The sequence below is a fragment of the Carex rostrata genome, chromosome 27 (genome assembly GCF_964058835.1).
Source record: "Carex rostrata chromosome 27, lpCarRost1.2, whole genome shotgun sequence".
Taxonomy (NCBI): Eukaryota; Viridiplantae; Streptophyta; class Magnoliopsida; order Poales; family Cyperaceae; genus Carex; species Carex rostrata.
The window spans coordinates 3,955,196-3,974,193 of record NC_135944.1 but is presented as its reverse complement, the minus strand read 5'-3'; the positions used below and the strand labels follow the sequence as shown (position 1 = coordinate 3,974,193).

Below are 18,998 nucleotides of genomic sequence, written 5' to 3'. Positions count from 1 at the left end.
CGATTTTAGACTAAACCGTAAATTTAATTAACGGCCAAAACCATTTCATTTTCACGGCTAAAACCATTTCATCTGACAACTTTTTGAAAACCAATTATTATTTTTTTTTAAATAGAAGGACCACAATATTTTTTATTTTTATCTAGAAGTGACTTTCGAACCGAAATCAATAAATCAGATTCAAAACCTTTTTATTTTTATTCCAATAACACACAAAGAAATATTTTAATTTTTCTTACAACATAAAAAAGATTAGTCCGAATTATTTGTCACAGTCTTCTAATAAATCAAATTATATAGAATTACATCTATTTTCAAAGAATATATAAAATATTTCTAATATTTTAATGAAAAAAATAAAAAAAAACTCATAAAATTTGTAATTAAATAAAAAAATCAGAAATATTTCTGAGGTTGGATTCACTTCACCTAAAACCCAAATAAATTCACAGTTTTTAGCCTAAAACCGTAAAAAAATTCCGGTTTTTCAAAAACATGGATTTGTACTACGGTTCTAGAGGGGCTAAAACCGTGGATTTAGTTTGCAGAAACTTGGCACAAAACCGTGAAATAAAAGTGCGGTTTGGACATTTTTCGAAATCTTATCAAACATGGTGTAGAATTCGATTTTTTTATTTTTTATTTTTAATATTAATAAAAATTTCGGAGAAATGGAACTGTCACACAAATTAAACTTTGAGTTTGTATCGAGAGATTTTAACTTGGTTTAATCAAAAAATCATATTAAAAAAAACATATAAATCACCGTCTATAAAGGAGTTCATATGTATCTTTAAGAAATTGTAATTTTTCATTAAAAAAAATGGGGAGTTCAAGCATTATAATTTTAAATAAATTTTCTCTGCCAAAAAAATATGGAATATGTTCATTGAGAAAAGGAAAAAAAAATCATTTTTTTTTCTAATAATAAAATAAATGGAGTTCTGTCTTCTGTTACAGAATGACGTGGATAGAAACAGGCAACAGCAATATATTTTGTATTTGTCTTACACATGCATCACGTGGGGACCAATTTTCAATTCTTTTCAATGCAGATTCTTTGCCAAAAAAAATGGTATCCTCTGAGTTAACTCAAATTTTGAGTTAAAATCTGCACCGTCCGATTTAAATTCATAACTAATATTAAATGATTTCATTTCATGTGTTATTGGCAGGCGCCGGATTGATATGAATTATGATCGTACGGTTCACAAATTATATCAAATAGTATGTAAATGCAGAGGATGCAGATTCCAACTCCCCCGGAATTCGTATCCTCTGCGTTAACTCAAATTTGAATTAATTAAGATCTGAACCGTCTAATTTAAACCCGCACTAATATTGAAGGGTCCAATGCACTATAAGCATGGACCAAATTAACCCGAATTATAATTGTACGGTTTAAAAATTAACTCAAACAATACATTAATACAGGGAATAGAGATTCTCTCCACCAATAAGTGTCATGGGAGTCATTGTATAAAATGTGTTCTTATAGAAATAATATGTACTCCGATTATTGGAAATAATATGAAAAGCAATGGAAACAGGTGATATGAAAGTATTACTATTTTTTTTTTCTACAATTTTTTTTCTTACATTTTTCAGCAAAAAGTTAGATAAAACATTGTGGAGAAGTTATAAATTACTTTTCTCTATTCTCATCATTTCAAACAAATCAAATTTAGTCAATAAGAAATAATGTATTATTACTTACTTTGTCGTGTCATGTTATGTGTGTTAGGCACGTGACATAATTTCATTCAGTTGCAAACTAATTATATATGTCACATCACGTGATTATTTTTTTAATTAAATTTTATTGCAATTATTAACAAATATTTTAATATATTCTTATTTTTTTAAATGAATTAAATTAATTCAGAAAAAAAAATCAGGTGTGATTATTTTACTATTTTAATCATGACGTGACTTCTTGACTCGGAACAGCCAACAGCCGCCTTGATTTTATTTTGTCCGGATTCTCTGTGGCAATGTTTAGAGAGTTGGTGTTGTCTTCCAAGCTTTTTGCTTGGTAATAATTTAATAATATTATTACAAAAGAGGTGTTTACTGTAAATTTCCAAAGTGTAACCGCAGCCGTTAAATGGTAAAAATCGAGTCACTCTCCGGTAAGTTTACCTTCTTTCTACCTAACCATTTGATAATCAAACAATATAAATTGGGTTAATTACGATAAGATTACAACAAGTTGGATGTAAGATGTCGATTGATTAGATTCGTTTTATTATCTATTTGGCATGTAGTATCTAATAATACAATTTGGTCAAACTAAAAATAAGGAAACATGTTTGCTTATTTTTACAAATAAATTTGAAATTGGATTTTTTTTTCTTTTTCCCAAAAAAAAATTGGACAAATTTTATTCAAAATTAAAAATAAACTGTTTGTTTTGTAAAATTGTGTTTAGAGCATAATAAATTTAAACTGGTTATTCTCACATATCAAACGGTTAGACTCGGCTTGGAATACGTTTTAGTCCAGAGTGTTTTGAACAAAATCTCACCCGATAAAATATTGGTAAAAACTGTGAGTGAGACTATGGTATTATGCATAGTGTACTAACGGTCGATCAGAACCGTTCAACTTAAAATTTTTCTAATTGCGTAGTATGCAACATTTATAATTTGTTTTCTTTTTCTCGTATAGACATATGCGGAGACGAATAACAAAATTGATAGTATTGGTTGTTTAAAGTTTTAATTCACTTTTTAAGATAAAGACAGAAATAAAGCACCTAATTGATATTATTGGAAAGAAATGGGAGTATCATTTTCAACTTTTCAAGTACCAGATAGGGATGACAAGCCTGAATATTTTATATTTAGAAATAAATTAAATATTTTTTCACAATGAGAAAAATGAAAAAAAAAGTTATTTTACTACACTTGAAGAAACTGCAAAGTTAAATTCAATTTTTTAGACATTTTCTAAAGAATTAAATTATTGATTTGATTCCTTAAAATTTTTACTTAGGTCTAAACTTTAGCTAGAAAATATCTGAAGAACCAAATAAATAATTCGATTTTTCTGTGGCATCAAATTTATATTTTCCATCTATATCATTCTTTACAAAAAATATATAATTATTTCTAAAAATAAAATTTAATATGACAAGTAGAATATTGTGAATTATGTGGTTAAGTTGTTGTTCTCATAGAGAAATATATGGAGAGCAATAACAATATTGATCTTATTGGTTGTTTAGAATATAAATTTATTACTAAAAATAGAGAAAAATAAATTATCTAATGGTTTCCGTTATTACCAATTGGGCAATAATGGAGTATCACTTTCAAGTACTCCATGGGAATGACAACTCAGAAATTTTAAATTTTTAGAAATATATTTAATATTATTTCAGAATGAGAAAGATCAAAAATTTATTTCACTGTGCTAGAAGGAACTAAATAATTAATTCGGCTCCTTGAGACATTTGTAAGAAATCAGTTCTTTAGAATTTGTATATAAATCTCAATTTTTAGCTACATAATTTGTCTGATTAATACAAGCTCTAAAGAACTGAATAAATAAATCAGCTCTTATTTCCTATGGCATTAAATTTTTTTTCAATCAAGATTCTTAACAAAATATTGAATATATTTCTAGAATAAAATTTCTGATGACAATTAGCATCTTTTGAATTGTGAGGTTATATTTTTGTTTTTGAATAATGAATATAGACATATTGTAACACCCCCGTATACATTTTTAAATATTTTGGACTCATTTATAATATTGAAAATATTAAAGGTTTAAATTGTAAATTAGACAAATTCAAATTAAAAAAAAGGAGGTGGCACTAATTGGCCACGTGGCTCATGGTAAAATTTTCAACTATGGTGACTCATTTGATTCCTCCTAGATAAAAACCTTCTCCTCTTTCTTGATTTCATTTAATTGAAAATCAAAAGAAAACCGAAAATGAAAAGAAAAGAAAGGAAAAATGAGAGGAAAATAGGAAAAATAATAGAGAGAATATTTTGATGATAGATTTTGATATTGATTATTATTTGGTTGTTTGTCCGATTGGATTTCGACTATGTCACATTGATTCTGAACAGTCGTTGGAACTCGAATTGGATTTCTAAACTAATCGCTATCAGGTAACCGGACTTCTCTATAATCTGAGTTTTCGTTTTGTTTGGTTGAATTGAATTTTGAATTGGGTATTGGATTATGATGCATATTTAACAGGATAGCGGGTTTGAGGTTCGAATTTGATTTGTGAAATGATATGATTGTGTGTTCTGAGAATTCGTGAAATGATATGATTGTGTGACATGAAATGATATGGATATTGTGTGACTTGTTTTATTGATAACCCAGACTCATACGCTATCACCCGTTAAATATGTAGATTTAATTTGATTTGAATTTATATGGATTAATCCAGTCTGTTTGAATGGTTGTTTAATTAAGCCAATTATAGAGAAGCTGCGTCGTTAAATAACCGGTTACTGAGTTTTGTAGCTGACTCCATATTGTTTCTGTTTATTTCTGTTGTGACGTAGGTTGACAGGATGGCGAATGGATGCGAGAATGTCGTTCTGTCGCGTCGCGTGCCCGGCCCGGTCGCTGGGGCGCGACACATATACGTTGACGAATAACAATATAGATTTATTGGTTGTATAGAATTTTAATTTTTTTTAAAAAAAAAAAAAGCAGACTACATGGTATTGACGACCAAAAAATTCTAAATTTTAAAAATATATTGCATATTTTGTGAGAATGAGAATGATGAAATTTTTTAAAATAATTGATGCAATTTCTTGATGCATTTTCTAAATATTCAAATCGTTTTCGTAGAGTTGGTATGTAAATCTAAATATTTAACGATAAATAATGTTTAGACCATATACAAATTATATAGAACCGAAGTAATAAATCGATTACTAAATAAATGTTTAAAAAACAGAATTAACAATTTGGATCTTTTTATGGTATAAAAAAAAATACTTTCATCTATCTAGTTCTTGAAAAATATTTAATACATTTCTAAAAATATAAAACCTGATCGCAACTAGCATGTTGTGAATTGTGAGGTTAATTTGGTAATTTTGGTTAAGATACCTATGGGCTGATGAAACAAAGGAAGGTGCGTAGGGTCTGACATCATATAACCCATAATGGCGCCGTCTAATAAATAATAATACAACAATTAGTCAAAGCGGTCAATTTGTATCCATAGTGAAAAAATCAAAATCATTGTATAATACACCATTCAATAATTGTTGCAGTTACAAAAATCATGGTAAATATCTTTGATTTTCTTAAAAGGACTGCGGAGTTGGTTGGATACTTGAATGTGCATGAGACCTACCATGGACTCCACAACTTTCTCATCATTTCTGAGAGATCAAAATCTGATGTTAGTCTCCTGCATAAACAGTATTTTTACTATCTCTGTTTTTTTTAATTAAATTATTAAATTATTTTGAAATACGTACACAGAAAAGTTTTGAAAAAAGTTATTTTGAGATTCGTTCCTGAAAAAAATTGAACGGTTGGATTTGAAAAAGCACGGATAGCAGAGTAACTGTTCACGGGAAGAGAATAACAGCGGATTTTATTCCTTTTTTGAGATATATATATTTTATTTTAATATCTCTGTGCTAATATTAATTTTTGTAAGTACGGATTTTAAAGCTAATTTAATAAGTCTGAAACTTATTGAATTTAAAATCTGATGTCTATGAGTCTATCAAACCTACTCTCCAATTTTATTAAAGACCACATGATTTACACACTAGTATAAATAATATTTTGTTTTCTTTGAAGGTCACACAAGTCCCACGCTACAATGGACAAGTTGTCTGTCATTAATTTTTAATTATTCTTTAAGTATTAATAAAATTGGCATGCTAATTTTTATATTATTAGAAAAAAAATTCAAATATACATTTTTTAAATTTTAAATTCATCTTTGACCTAATGAGGATAAAAAGTAAAATTTGATAGTTAGTAAGGCAATAGTTATTTTTTACCCTATATTTGAAAAATACATTGATTTTTTATTTTTTTTTAAATAATTCAAAATGAAAAATATATTGATTTTTTATTTTTTTAAAATATTTGAATTAAAAAGACAATAACCTTTGTATGAGAGGTATGTATAAAACTCGAATAATGCTTACTACTGAATATTAAAATTTAAAAAACTGAATCTTTATCTTTCTCTATAATATATATAAATTTTAATATATTTTCAAAATATTTAATATTTAAAAATATATATATTTGCAACACAACCGGAGAAAATATTAGTAAAAAATCTAATTACGTAAGATGACATTACACCTATATGATCAAAATATCAGTACAAAATTTCCAACACAACCGGACAAACAAACAAACCACAAATGTAAAATTAAAAATTGAAAGTTCTTACAATATTCAAATCAAGTGACAGTTATCAAGTGACTCACTTCACCTTCCCTATATATATAATATAAACATATAAATACACCAACAACTTGAATCCTTCTAGAAAAGAATACAAAGGTAGCCAAAAAAAACAGAAAGTATCCAAATTTGCCAAATTCTCCCCACCCCAAATTACTTATCATCATCTCAAATCTTCTCACAATTTCACAACCAATTCATTCATTCAATTCCAAATTGTGCACCATGGTAGACTCCTCCCAAAAGCTACACACACCACTACTTTCCTCTCCCGGTCCCCCCGGCGATGATGATCGGCCTTTACCTGCCTCGTTTAATCCCGAGGAGGTCCGAGTCGGAGATGGTAATAGCAACGGTGATGCTCATGGCGCGAGCCGTGCGTTAGAGAGTGTTTTGAATGATGAATCGTTGCCTTGGAGTAGCCGCATGTGGCGTGCAACCGTGATCGAGATGCGGCTTTTGGTGAAGCTAGCGGCGCCGGCGGTTTTTGTTTACATGATCAATTATCTCATGTCCATGTCTACTCAAATTGTTTCTGGACATCTTGGCACTTTGGAGCTTGCTGCTGCTTCTCTTGGCAACACTGGCATCCAAGTCTTTGCTTATGGCCTTATGGTATGTGCACCTATATAATATTTAATTTTTCTAAATTGAATATAACATTTTGCTTATTGCCTTATGGTTGTATCTACGACCAATTTTATTTGGCAATAATAAATTAAATCTAAAATAAATGTTTATTCAAATAAAAGAGATGCATTAATTGTTTATCATGAAGATATTTTAGGAATCAAATTAATTAATTATTAATTAATTAAATTTAAAAAAGATAGTTGGTCATCTAGTAAATATTGATAAACTAATTAAATTGTTAATTTTAAAATTAGGTTTTAAATTGCATTAAATGACTTCAATTATTGTGTGGCAAAAGTATAGGGTAAATGCATATATCACTATAAATAACTTCATTTATTCGGATGAATAAAATTTTGTATAATTATATTTGGTTGAGATTTATGATACATTCTAAGAAGAGATAAGAGTTATCTATTTATCTTCTTCTTTTTTTCAAATATTTGTCCATTATTTTTTTAACATGATTTATACGAAGAATTGCACGCTTTTGGACTTTTGGTGTAAAGATCATCTTTATTATCACTTTCTCAAAAGATAGGAATTGACACTTTCCAATCACAGCACAACACGTGTGCTAGTTAAGTGACATTATTTGTGTATTTTATTTGGTGATTATTTGTGTGACATGATTATTTATTAAAAAATTAAAATGCTATGCGAACTGGGCTCATCACGCATAATTATGGCTGTTAAATATTCATCAAATGGTGAATTTTGAATATACTAACTTAAATTATGAAAAATAGTTAAATTTACCAAACATGTCCAGTCATATTTAGATACAATATACGAATCATGACACAATTAACGTGTCATGAATATCATACGTACCGTGACAATTTCTTCAAATTTGATCACAATACAACACGACAAGTAAAATTTAACTTAATTATATATAACATTGTTGTAAAAAATGTCCGTTTAGGCCGATTAATCGGCCGATTAGTCGTTGATGGTGGTCAAACGGTGGTAGATTTTTCCAATTAATTGGCCGATTATTTTTTATTATAGCTGATTATTCTCGATTAATTGCTTGGTGGTTGTACCCTATCCGTCCGGCGACCGCATATCATTATTTACAACACTGATATATAACTAGATATAACCAATGTTGTAAAAACGTCTATTTAAACCGATTAATCATCCAATTAGTTATTAGCTATGATCAATCTGTCACAAATTTTTTCAATTAATTGACCAATTATTTCTAACTATGATCAATTATTTGTTCAATTAGTTCTAATTAATCACTTAATAGTATCATATTCGTCCGTCTAGTACATACTATTATTTACTACACAACACAAACATCACATAATATAACGCACAACTCAAATTAACGACATTAGTGGTTACACGACACGGACACGGACACATCACAAATCATGTACATGTGTGTCAATATCATATCAAACTATATACAAGGGCATCTTAATTATGGACATGTTTATGGGCCCACGAAATTTATACACGAGGACATCTTTATGGGTCCACGTTCTTCTGGGAATCATGCGGATACTGTGGACATGTGTGTGACTTTCCTGATCACGCTTTCAATGTCAAAACTCTTTTTTGTTTGTAGCATTTTGCTAAATATATTTCAATTTATAGAATCAAATTATAAAAATCTCAACGCATAGTACAAGACCAAGTATAAATTTACATTTAATTAATTTTTTATATGCGACGAATAAAAGAAATTGTTTTAAAATTAATGAGTTCTTTTAATATTAATTTTCTAATCTAATTAATTAACCAGTTAAAAATGGTTTGAAAATTGCTTGACCAATTAATTAATAAATTTAATTTGTAAATAATTCAAGTACGAACTTTGGAATGATAAGCATTTTTGTATTTTGTTTGTTTTTCTTGTAGATTTATTGAGACGAATAATACATAGCAAAATTTAGTTAGTACTATAGATCAATATTTTCATTTTTAAAATTAAAAAGGTTTATCATAATCTTCATATGAAAAATTATTTTGGTGGCAAACTTTATATTTTATAGAATTTGTTTACTATATTTTTTAAATAAATACAAAATTACTATTTTGAGATGCTCCATAATTTTTAGATTAGGTGATTTCGCACCTATTTAGAATAATAGTAAACTTTCTAATAAATATAAAATTTGATTCGGATCGATTATTTGGACTTTGTATATCATGTTGAAGTAAATGATCATCGTAAAATAGGAGTTAGTTATTTAAATTAAATAATCATCATAGAATCCTAATTAAAATATAAATCGTAACGAAACATAAATTAACCCTTAAACTTCAACCAAACAAAAAGTAAATTAAAATATAATTTAACATTAAAGCACAATTAAATGTAAATAATTTAAGTCAGCTTAAATTAAAATAACCAATTTAAATCTCAATCATGCAAGCACCACCTTTATATATATGAAAGGTTGCACTACGTCTACCGGTCAAACTAATTAGATTTTCTTCTTAGTACTTAACATTATAGTTGGTTCTTTTTTTCCCACTTTCTCCCATCACTTTATAAAGTTGATTATTTAGATGAAGATTTATATACTTTCAGACTTTCAGTTAGGGGTGTCAATGGGTATAATAATTTAAGATTGGGTGGAAATATTTTCGTATTCAAATCCATTATAAATTGTCTTTACTCTCGTACCTATGCTTATCTGTTATGTTTGTCAGATAAAAAAAAAGTAGCTGATAATAACAGATAATGTTAATATAATAATTAATTTTATTATTTACTAAATAAAATATTAAAACACATTCCTTTCACACATAAATATGTGATTTTGTAAATAATGGGTGGAATAATTTTTATATCATCAAGTGATTGTATCTATTTAGGAAAATAGTATAATAAAATTAAATATGTAAAATTTTGGCATCCAACCAAATTTTCATATGGAGTTCATGTTGAATAGTACGGATTGACTATTTAAATTTTCAAAATAAAAATATATCTATAGTACAGACCAAAATACGCTATCAATAGTATCATAGCCTCACTCGTAGGGTTTTATTAGTTCTGTACCTTTAGATTAGTCAAGCATTATATATCAACATTACACATTTTAATTTTTGTGTGTGTAAATCTTAAAGCAGATCAAACAGTCTTAGAGCTTATCGAACCTGAAATAGATCCAATACTCATGAGACCTAGCTAGAAATTTTTTATCCATAAAAATTATTAAATCTAGATGTATGGAAATAGAAAGAGTGTCTTGATTCTAACAAATATAGAAATATCTGACTCATTGAGACCGATCCAAAATATATGAATATGACCTAATAATCTAGATCCAAATATTATGTATTTTTAGGATCATTTGTAGATCAGAGATTAATTCTCCTATAATCGGACAGTTCGGATCCAAACTAAAAAAAAAAAAACATGATCTAAATCATTGAGTCCGATCCATAATATTTGGATCGAGTTCAATAAACCTGATATTTCTATATTTATTGAAAACAAGACACTCTTTTTATTTTCGTATATCTGATTTTAATAATTTCTACGGATTAAAAAATTCCAACCTAACCCGCTCTATTTTGGGCCATATATGCACCATGCAAATTGTAGTACAACAATTGATAGTCCATTAGTCAATTGGTATGATGGTATCTACTTGAGAAGATAACATCAAACTATAAATGTATATATACACTAACATCTTTAGGGGTCCCACATAGCAACAACTTGTATGTAAGATTGCACTACCGGTCAAAACAATTAGATCCTCTGGAATTCATGTGTATAATCAGGACACGTGTCAGTTAATTTCATGGTCAAGCTTTCTGATGGGCTTCTTTTTTTTTATGAATTCAACAAAAATATTTTTTTTTTTAGACAAACTAGTCTAAATTTTCCTTATTGTTATAATTACTTATATCAGTTTATTTATTTATACTTGAAACAATGCCATGAAATACACAAATTAAACTTCTAGTAAGGTTCACTTTATTATTTAAATATTATTATTATTTTTATTCAGATCAGCTACCTAACTTATTATTATTATTATTATTATTATTATTATTATTATTATTATTATTATTATTATTATTATTATTATTATTATTATTATTATTATTATACTTCAGAAACAAAATAAGATTGTCAAATTTATAATATTTAAGTAATTAAGAATGTTCTTAACTTGACCGGACTCCAGCCCAAATGGGTCATGGGTCGACCCGACCTGACCATTTTAACTTGATTAATTATTTCATAATTATTTTATTTATGAAACTTAATCTCAATTTATATATAATTGATCTTAATTAGTGCATCATCATAATTTTTGTTGAATTTCAAACTAAATCTAGCAAAAACATAATTAAATGGATTTTGATTGGTCTGACCCGGATTCGATCCAATATGAGATCACTGGTCAAACATTATAAATTCGAATTCAAACCCATTTAATTATCTGTTCTGACAGGATCTCATAGCGAATAAATTTTCTATATATATTATGCATAGCGAATAGCGGTTTCTTACTGTAAATCAATATTTTAATTTTTAAAGTTCAAACAGTCAATTTCAACCTTTCAACATGATTTCTATACAAGCTTCTAAATAGCGTTTATAGCGGTGTAGCGGGGAGACCAAAAAAAAAAGCTTTAGCGAATAGCGGAGCTATAGCGAAAGCTATTATAAATAGCGTTTTTTTTATTTTAAAAATTATATTTTATATTTCTACTAATAGTAAAAAGAGTGATGCTTCTATGGACATAAGGGCCTATTTGTAAAATGAATATATTTTTATTTTCAAAGTTCAAACAGCCGATCCGAACCGTTCATCTTGTTCTCCATATTAATATATCTTTGGAGACCAAATTTTACATTTTTCTGAATTTATTTACTATTTATTAAGATGGGTATAAAAATTATCAAATTCAGACCATTGAATTTTGTACCCATCTTAATAAATAGTAAAAAAAATCAGAAAAATGTAAAATTTGGTCTCCAAGCACATATTAATATGGAGAACAGATGAACGGTTCGGATCGACTGTTTGAACTTTAAAAATAAAAATATGTTCATTTTACAAATAGGTCCTTATGTCCATAGAAGGCTTTGCCTAGTAAAAATGTCTCATCAAGAAAAAAAAAATCAAATTAATTAAAAAATTCTAATATTATTCATATTAAACCAATACAAAGTTCAAATTGTCATTCAAAATATCCCTAATTCAAAAACTATCGATATATTTTATATTCAAAATATACCACTACCATATATTAATGCATGATACAAAATTTAATTGATATAGCGGTATAGCCCGCACATGTTCCATTGTATTGATATAGCTTAATAAAGTAAAAAAAAAAAACCAATCTAGATATTAAGGCCCATTAAAATTGCAAAATCATGTTTTCAGAAAAAAAAATTGCAAAATCATAACCCATGTAGCATAGCGGACCGCTATTACCGCTATTGCCGCTACGCGCTACGCGCTATAGCGGACCGCTATTACCGCTATAGCGGTCGTAGCTTGATTAGCGCAGTTTTTGCCCGTAGCTTAGATTTCTGGGTCCAAAACCGCTATAGCGGCGCTATAGCTTCGCTATAGCTAGCTATTTAGAAGCTTGTTTCTATATGAAAATGTACTTGTAGATTAAATTTTATATATATTTTTTATTTTTTATTATTTTTTAAAATAAGTATAGAAAATTACTTGATCGAAAAATTCTAGACCATTGAAAAATAGTGATTTTTTTTTCTATTTAGAAAAAAAGTAAAAAATTATAAAATATAAAATTTAGTCAGAAAGTACATATTCATATAAAATTTAATCAGAAAGTACATATTCATATTAAATTTAATCATAAAGTACATATTCCAATCCATGCTGATTGCTAACTAAATTTTTTTATTTTTTCTAAAACGATGTCGAAACATGTGTAGTAAAATAATATTATATCCAACTGTTAGTATCACATGAAATTTTAATGCATCTGACCAAATCATGTGGAGGTAATTAATTAATCAATGCTTTTATTGGACCTGACAATATATTATATGTGAATATTGTATATGTTAGTTACCGATCTATTCTCAAAATAAAATAAAAAATCATAAAATCGGAAAAAATGATATAACCAATTTAATTAAAATACTGTTCATAACATTCCTCATTTTAAAAATGCATGCATCTAGCAGAGCTAATTAATATATTGCCTTTTACCTTTCATCGCATGTTAAAAATTGTATAGATGATAAAAAATATTTAAAATAATTAATATATAGGAGATAATAAACAATGAAAGAGAAGTTTAGGCACACAAATTAAAAAAATAACACTTAAAGAGATGTGTAGGAACAACAATTTAGAAAAAAAAAATGAAACAATTAATTAATTAATATAGGAAACGTAAACTTAGTGCAGTGACACAAGTTAGAGAGATTCTTTGGAGAAACGCATTTTTAATTCTGAAAAATATTATTTAAAAAATGTAGATTGTGTCATACTCTTCAATAAAAAAAATATAAATATTGAAAACATTGAATCACTGGTTGATATCAATACATACCCAACTTATCTGACTTTTCATATAAATAAAACCAACCAGTTCCCCCTTCGTTTCATAGTTTGAAATTTTCAAATCCTAACTCTGATCATGAGCACACACCAAAAGCTACACACACCTCTCCTTTCTACCCCCGACTATACCGGCAACGATGACCGGCCTCTACCGGCCTCCTCTAATCCTAACGAGGTAGGAAATGGCGACGGTGCTTCTCATGGAGCAAGTGTTGCTCTAGAGAGTGTTTTGAATGATCACTCGATGCCGTGGGCTCGCCGTACTTGGCTTGCAACCTTGATCGAGATACGATTGCTTGTGAAGCTAGCGGCGCCCGCTGTTTTCGTGTACATGATCAATTATCTCATGTCGATGTCCACTCAGATTTTCTCTGGACATCTCGGCACGTTAGAGCTTGCTGCGGCTTCTCTCGGTAACACCGGCATCCAAATCTTCGCTTACGGCCTTATGGTACGCACACGCACACATACACGCACAAGTATCAATTCTATATAAAAAAATAAAAATCAATTTTTGGTTGCTCTATGAGAAAACTTGAGGGGGGGGGGGGGGGGGGGGGGGGGGGGATGTTGAGCTTTGAGATACTTAATTCTCCTTTTTAGTGCAAATTAATTAGTTTTCTCAGATAATGGTGTGGTGCTTAGTTTTTAGGACTAAATATAGTTATGAAATTAGATTTTGTATCTTTTACTCAATGCAAAATTAGAAAACATTGGTTCTTAATTAAATTAATAAAATTAATAAATAATAAAAGAGGATCAAAAGTAACCATTTGTTTATTTAGAAATATTTGTTAACAGGCTATGTGAAAACAGACAATGTTTATCATGCAATTAATTTTGAAGGGAAGAACATTTTATTTTTTTGTCTTTTATGGGTAGTATATATATTCAGTTATTCACCATGAACCATGTCTAGCTAAACAAAGAAATTAACAATGGCACGTGTATATATGGAATTCTTACTTTGAATATAAGGTTGCCGTTACCAAGTTTTCCAAAAAAAAGAATATAAGGTTGGAGAAATTCCACGTAGGTGACTGTGAAGGTGCACTTGTACAATTGCACATTGGCTTTGAAAATAAAAATGTGGTAGAACTGCCAAGACTTTCAAAAATAAAATAAAAAATGTGGTAGGTTTTGATGATTTAGTATTTTACTGAAATATATACTATGTTTAATACAAAGTTCAAGAAGTAATTTTGTCTCATTGGATCTAAAGGTCAATACTTTGACCAACCTATCAATTTTTACATATTTATTATTAGATGATGATATATATAAGATTTTTTTTAAAGAGTCAAAATTCAAGGAATAATATGAAATTATTTTGATTTTGACATGCAACTATAATATGGTTTAAATTTTGACATGCAACTCCCACCTATTTCAATTTAAGAAACTATAATTGGTTCTCTAGCTTTTCCTTAGTATTTTTTTTAAGTTGGAAATTCACACTCTATGAATTGATTGTGATATATATTGTGTTTCACATTGTATCTGAAATTGATCAGATTTTTGACAATATTTTAAAAATAAAATGTGAAAAAATATAATTATATTGTGATCTTAGCTGGTGAGTATCAATTATACCCTACAATTCTAATATTATTCATCATTTCATGAAAAATAATAAGATATATATATATTTAATTAATGTAATTGCAGCCTATTTGATGAATTATAAAATTTGTACTAAATTCATCTTGCTTTTATGAGTGAAACATACATATACTTAATTTGTTTTGCAAGTGCTAATAAGTAATATCTATTGGAACAAATCCAATTTAATTAACAGCTAGGAATGGGAAGTGCTGTGGAAACCCTATGTGGCCAAGCGTATGGCGCGCAAAAATACGACATGCTCGGCATATACCTCCAACGGTCGACTATTCTCCTAATGGCAACCGGTATCCCCTTGGCCGTGATCTACGGTTTCTCTAAACCCCTTCTAATCCTTCTTGGTGAATCCCCCGAAATCGCAAGTGCTGCTGCAATTTTCGTTTACGGTTTGATCCCTCAAATCTTTGCCTACGCCGCAAATTTTCCGATCCAAAAGTTCATGCAAGCTCAAAGTATCATGGCACCGAGCGCTTACATTTCGGCGAGTACGCTTGTTGTGCATTTGATATTGAGTTGGCTTGTGGTGTACAAATTCGGACTAGGTTTGATCGGTGCCTCGATCATGCTCAGTATCAGTTGGTGGATCATAGTGTTGGCACAGTTTGTTTACATTGTTTGGAGTCCCCGATGTCGGCTCACATGGACCGGGTTTAGCATGCAAGCGTTTTCGGGTCTACCAGATTTCTTCAAGTTGTCACTTGCTTCAGCTGTGATGCTTTGTTTAGAAACATGGTACTTTCAGATACTTGTGCTCGTTGCGGGGCTGTTACCCGATCCCGAAATGGCACTTGCATCGCTATCAGTCTGGTAAACACATGGCCTTCAATTGTTTTGCACTTCTATATATAAAGTTTTTATTTTTGTACCATTAATCATCTATCTAACATGCATGATCTTTTGATTTAATTCAGCATGACAATCTCTGGTTGGGTGTTCATGATTTCAGTGGGATTCAATGCAGCTGCAAGGTAAAGTCCCTTAAAATTAAGAACCAGATTACCAGTAAATTAAATGTATATGAAATTTGTGGTAATATATGTAGTTTAATTTGTTTAAATGAATGTAGTGTGAGAGTGAGCAATGAGCTTGGAGCAGGGCACCCGAAATCGGCTTCTTTCTCAGTTGTCGTCGTGACAGTACTGTCTTTTGTAATATCAGTGATACTATCAATTATCATATTATGTTGCCGAAACTACATCAGTTACATATTCACCGAAGGAGAAGATGTTTCCGATGCAGTCGCAGCCATGACTCCGCTTCTCGCTGCCACTCTAATCCTTAACGGCATTCAACCGGTGCTATCTGGTATGCACCTTTTGTTACTTGTTTACTTTTTAAATCATTTCATTTGTTTAACCGATACGTATCTTATTCGATAAGATGGATATTGGTGCGGGTAAAAAAACTTTTCGTGAGCTTTATGAGACAGATTACGATTGAGAGCTATTTCGTATGGGAAATTGATATATGAAATTATATATAATATTTTTTTTATGTATAACAAATAGTTTAATATTATGATTAAAATTGATTTATATAACATTTTATATAATTTTTATTTACTAATTTATGATAAAATTAATTTATCCAATATTTTATATATTCTTAATCAGTAATTTGTAAAAAAGTAATTTATATATTATTTTATTTCATTAATAATTTATATTTTTAAAATAATAGGATAAAATTATGATATTCATAGATATGAAAATGACCTTAAGTACGACAAGATCACGGAAGGAACAGAAAAAAAAAACAAGAAGTTAACAGAAAAGACATACAGTTGCTGTACTACATCATGATATTAATTGAAAGTTGAAACCCATCCATAATTTCCTCAGGAAATTTATGCACAAAAAACAAAAGAGTTTTTTTGTCAGGTTTAGAAAGGACAAAATATTTCATGAAAAGTTTGATGTAGCATGTCGGTGTTAGGTAATGCCTTAGAAGGTTCTAACCCTTAAAAGATAATATTATTAATTTGTTATTTACTAGGAAACAGTTAGAAACAAAAACATTTATATCTTGTTTGGTAATTATTGTTTGGATTTAATGACATATTATTATTTTAATTGTAAACTTGTTGTATTTTATTGACTTTGATGTCATACCAGTTAATATTTATTGTTATTCAAAAAATATATTTATATAGTTTGAAGATGTAACTAGCTCCTAAAAATATCAGATGTGGTTCTATCAACTCTTTCATCATTTGGACAAACACATCAATGCATCATTAACAAAATTTTGTTTGTTTGTTGGTTTGTTTGTTTTATTTTTGTTGAAAAGGGGTGGCTGTTGGTTGTGGATGGCAAGCATTTGTTGCTTATGTAAATGTTGGTTGCTATTACGTTGTTGGAATACCTCTTGGATGCCTCCTTGGTTTCTACTTCCAATTGGGTGCATCAGTAAGTATATTAATTTATATACATACAACTATTTTTTTTTTCTTGCAATTTAATTAGTTTCTGTAACAGGGTCAATTAATTTGTTAACAGTTAACAAGAAAATATATATATATCTACAACATAGTAGACACTTTTTGCGAGGGAAAAAACACATTTATGACGGTCGTCCGTCGCAAAAAGTACCATCGCAAAAAGAAAAAAGCTAGATAATGAAAGTAGTCCGTCGCAAAAAGTCACTTTTTTATCCTCGCGAAAAGTGTCTCATTCTTGTTATATAATTATTCATTATTAATTGCATTTGTATGATGATTTCTTGAGTTCATACTCAAGTCTAACATTTAAAAAAAAAAAAAAAACTTGTTTTAATTAGATTTAACTAATTTCATATATTTGTAAACAGGGAATATGGTTAGGCATGATTGGAGGAACTTTCATGCAGACTGTAATTTTAATTTGGGTCACTGTAACGACAAACTGGAAAAAAGAGGTACATAACAATAACTTATTAATGCTTATTACTTTGTTCCATAATAAATTTGTTTCCTTTTTTAAAAAGTATATGAATTTATTTGTATTTTGAGAAATAAAATATTTAGAAATATGTTGTTAATAACTTTATTTGGTTGGTTTTTTTTTATATTGTAGGTGGAGGAAGCTAACAAAAGGTTGAACAAATGGGAAAACAAGAAAAAAGTACCCCTTCTAAATTGATCAAAATTTAGTGATATGTTGGAATTAATTCCGAGATATATATCTTCTATTCATAATTTTGAAGTCTCTAGCACCATAATAAAGAGCCGTAGCATGTATCCAAGTAGCTCTTTTGTAATCTTTCATTAACTTTCTTCTTTCCCGTTAATTAATAAATTATATTATTATTCTTTTTAGTACCAATTTTAAGAGCCATTAAATAGTCCATCCTGTTTTAAAGTAATGAAACAATTCGTATTGTAAACATTTTCAGCATCCCCCCCCCCCCCCCCCCCCCCCCCCCACAAAAAAAAAAAAAAAAAAAACCAATAACCCACAACCGAAAAAAAAAATGTTATCATAGCAATCTGAAATATTAAGTGTATATGCAATAAAATCAACAGTAGTTTAGTCTATCGGACTAATTTATTTGATCGCTACTTGTCAAAACACCTAATACCCTAATCATATTCTACAGTTTTATCTTCGATTTCAAAGCTCAAACAAACAATCAGAACCTCTCAACATTTTATTCACATTAAAATGTGCTTAGGGAGTAAATTTTTTATTATATTTTAAGCTAGGTGCAAAATCATTGTTTTTATATTGTCCAAATTTTTCTGAAAACAGTGATATTGCATCTATTTAAAAAAATAGTCAATAAATTATAACA

At 28.8% G+C, this 18,998-nt stretch overlaps 1 protein-coding gene across 2 annotated transcripts; it reads left to right on the top strand.

Annotated features, from left to right (window-relative positions):
• The first annotated feature begins 6,491 nt into the window (after positions 1 to 6,491).
• On the top strand, positions 6,492 to 18,542 carry LOC144544876 (protein DETOXIFICATION 40-like). 2 transcript variants are annotated; one of them, XM_078293413.1, is made up of 7 exons: positions 6,492 to 7,041; positions 15,403 to 16,034; positions 16,139 to 16,195; positions 16,294 to 16,532; positions 17,517 to 17,635; positions 18,036 to 18,122; positions 18,281 to 18,542. In XM_078293413.1, the coding sequence occupies exons 1-7, from the start codon at positions 6,652 to 6,654 to the stop codon at positions 18,344 to 18,346; spliced, it is 1,590 nt and encodes a 529-aa protein (XP_078149539.1). In that variant the 5' UTR covers positions 6,492 to 6,651; the 3' UTR covers positions 18,347 to 18,542. The 2 variants fall into 2 exon arrangements, with proteins under 2 accessions (XP_078149539.1, XP_078149540.1); XM_078293414.1 differs by lacking the exon at positions 6,492 to 7,041 and adding an exon at positions 13,618 to 14,055.
• Positions 18,543 to 18,998: the final 456 nt, after the last annotated feature.

Bases quoted from the DNA above. Each gene is read 5' to 3' on its own strand.
- LOC144544876 (XM_078293413.1), top strand. From the start codon at position 6,652: ATGGTAGACTCCTCCCAAAAGCTACACACACCACTACTTTCCTCTCCC. The intron at 17,636-18,035 runs GTAAGTATATTA...ATTTGTAAACAG, and splicing joins ACTTCCAATTGGGTGCATCA to GGAATATGGTTAGGCATGAT. The intron at 18,123-18,280 runs GTACATAACAAT...TTTATATTGTAG, and splicing joins CGACAAACTGGAAAAAAGAG to GTGGAGGAAGCTAACAAAAG.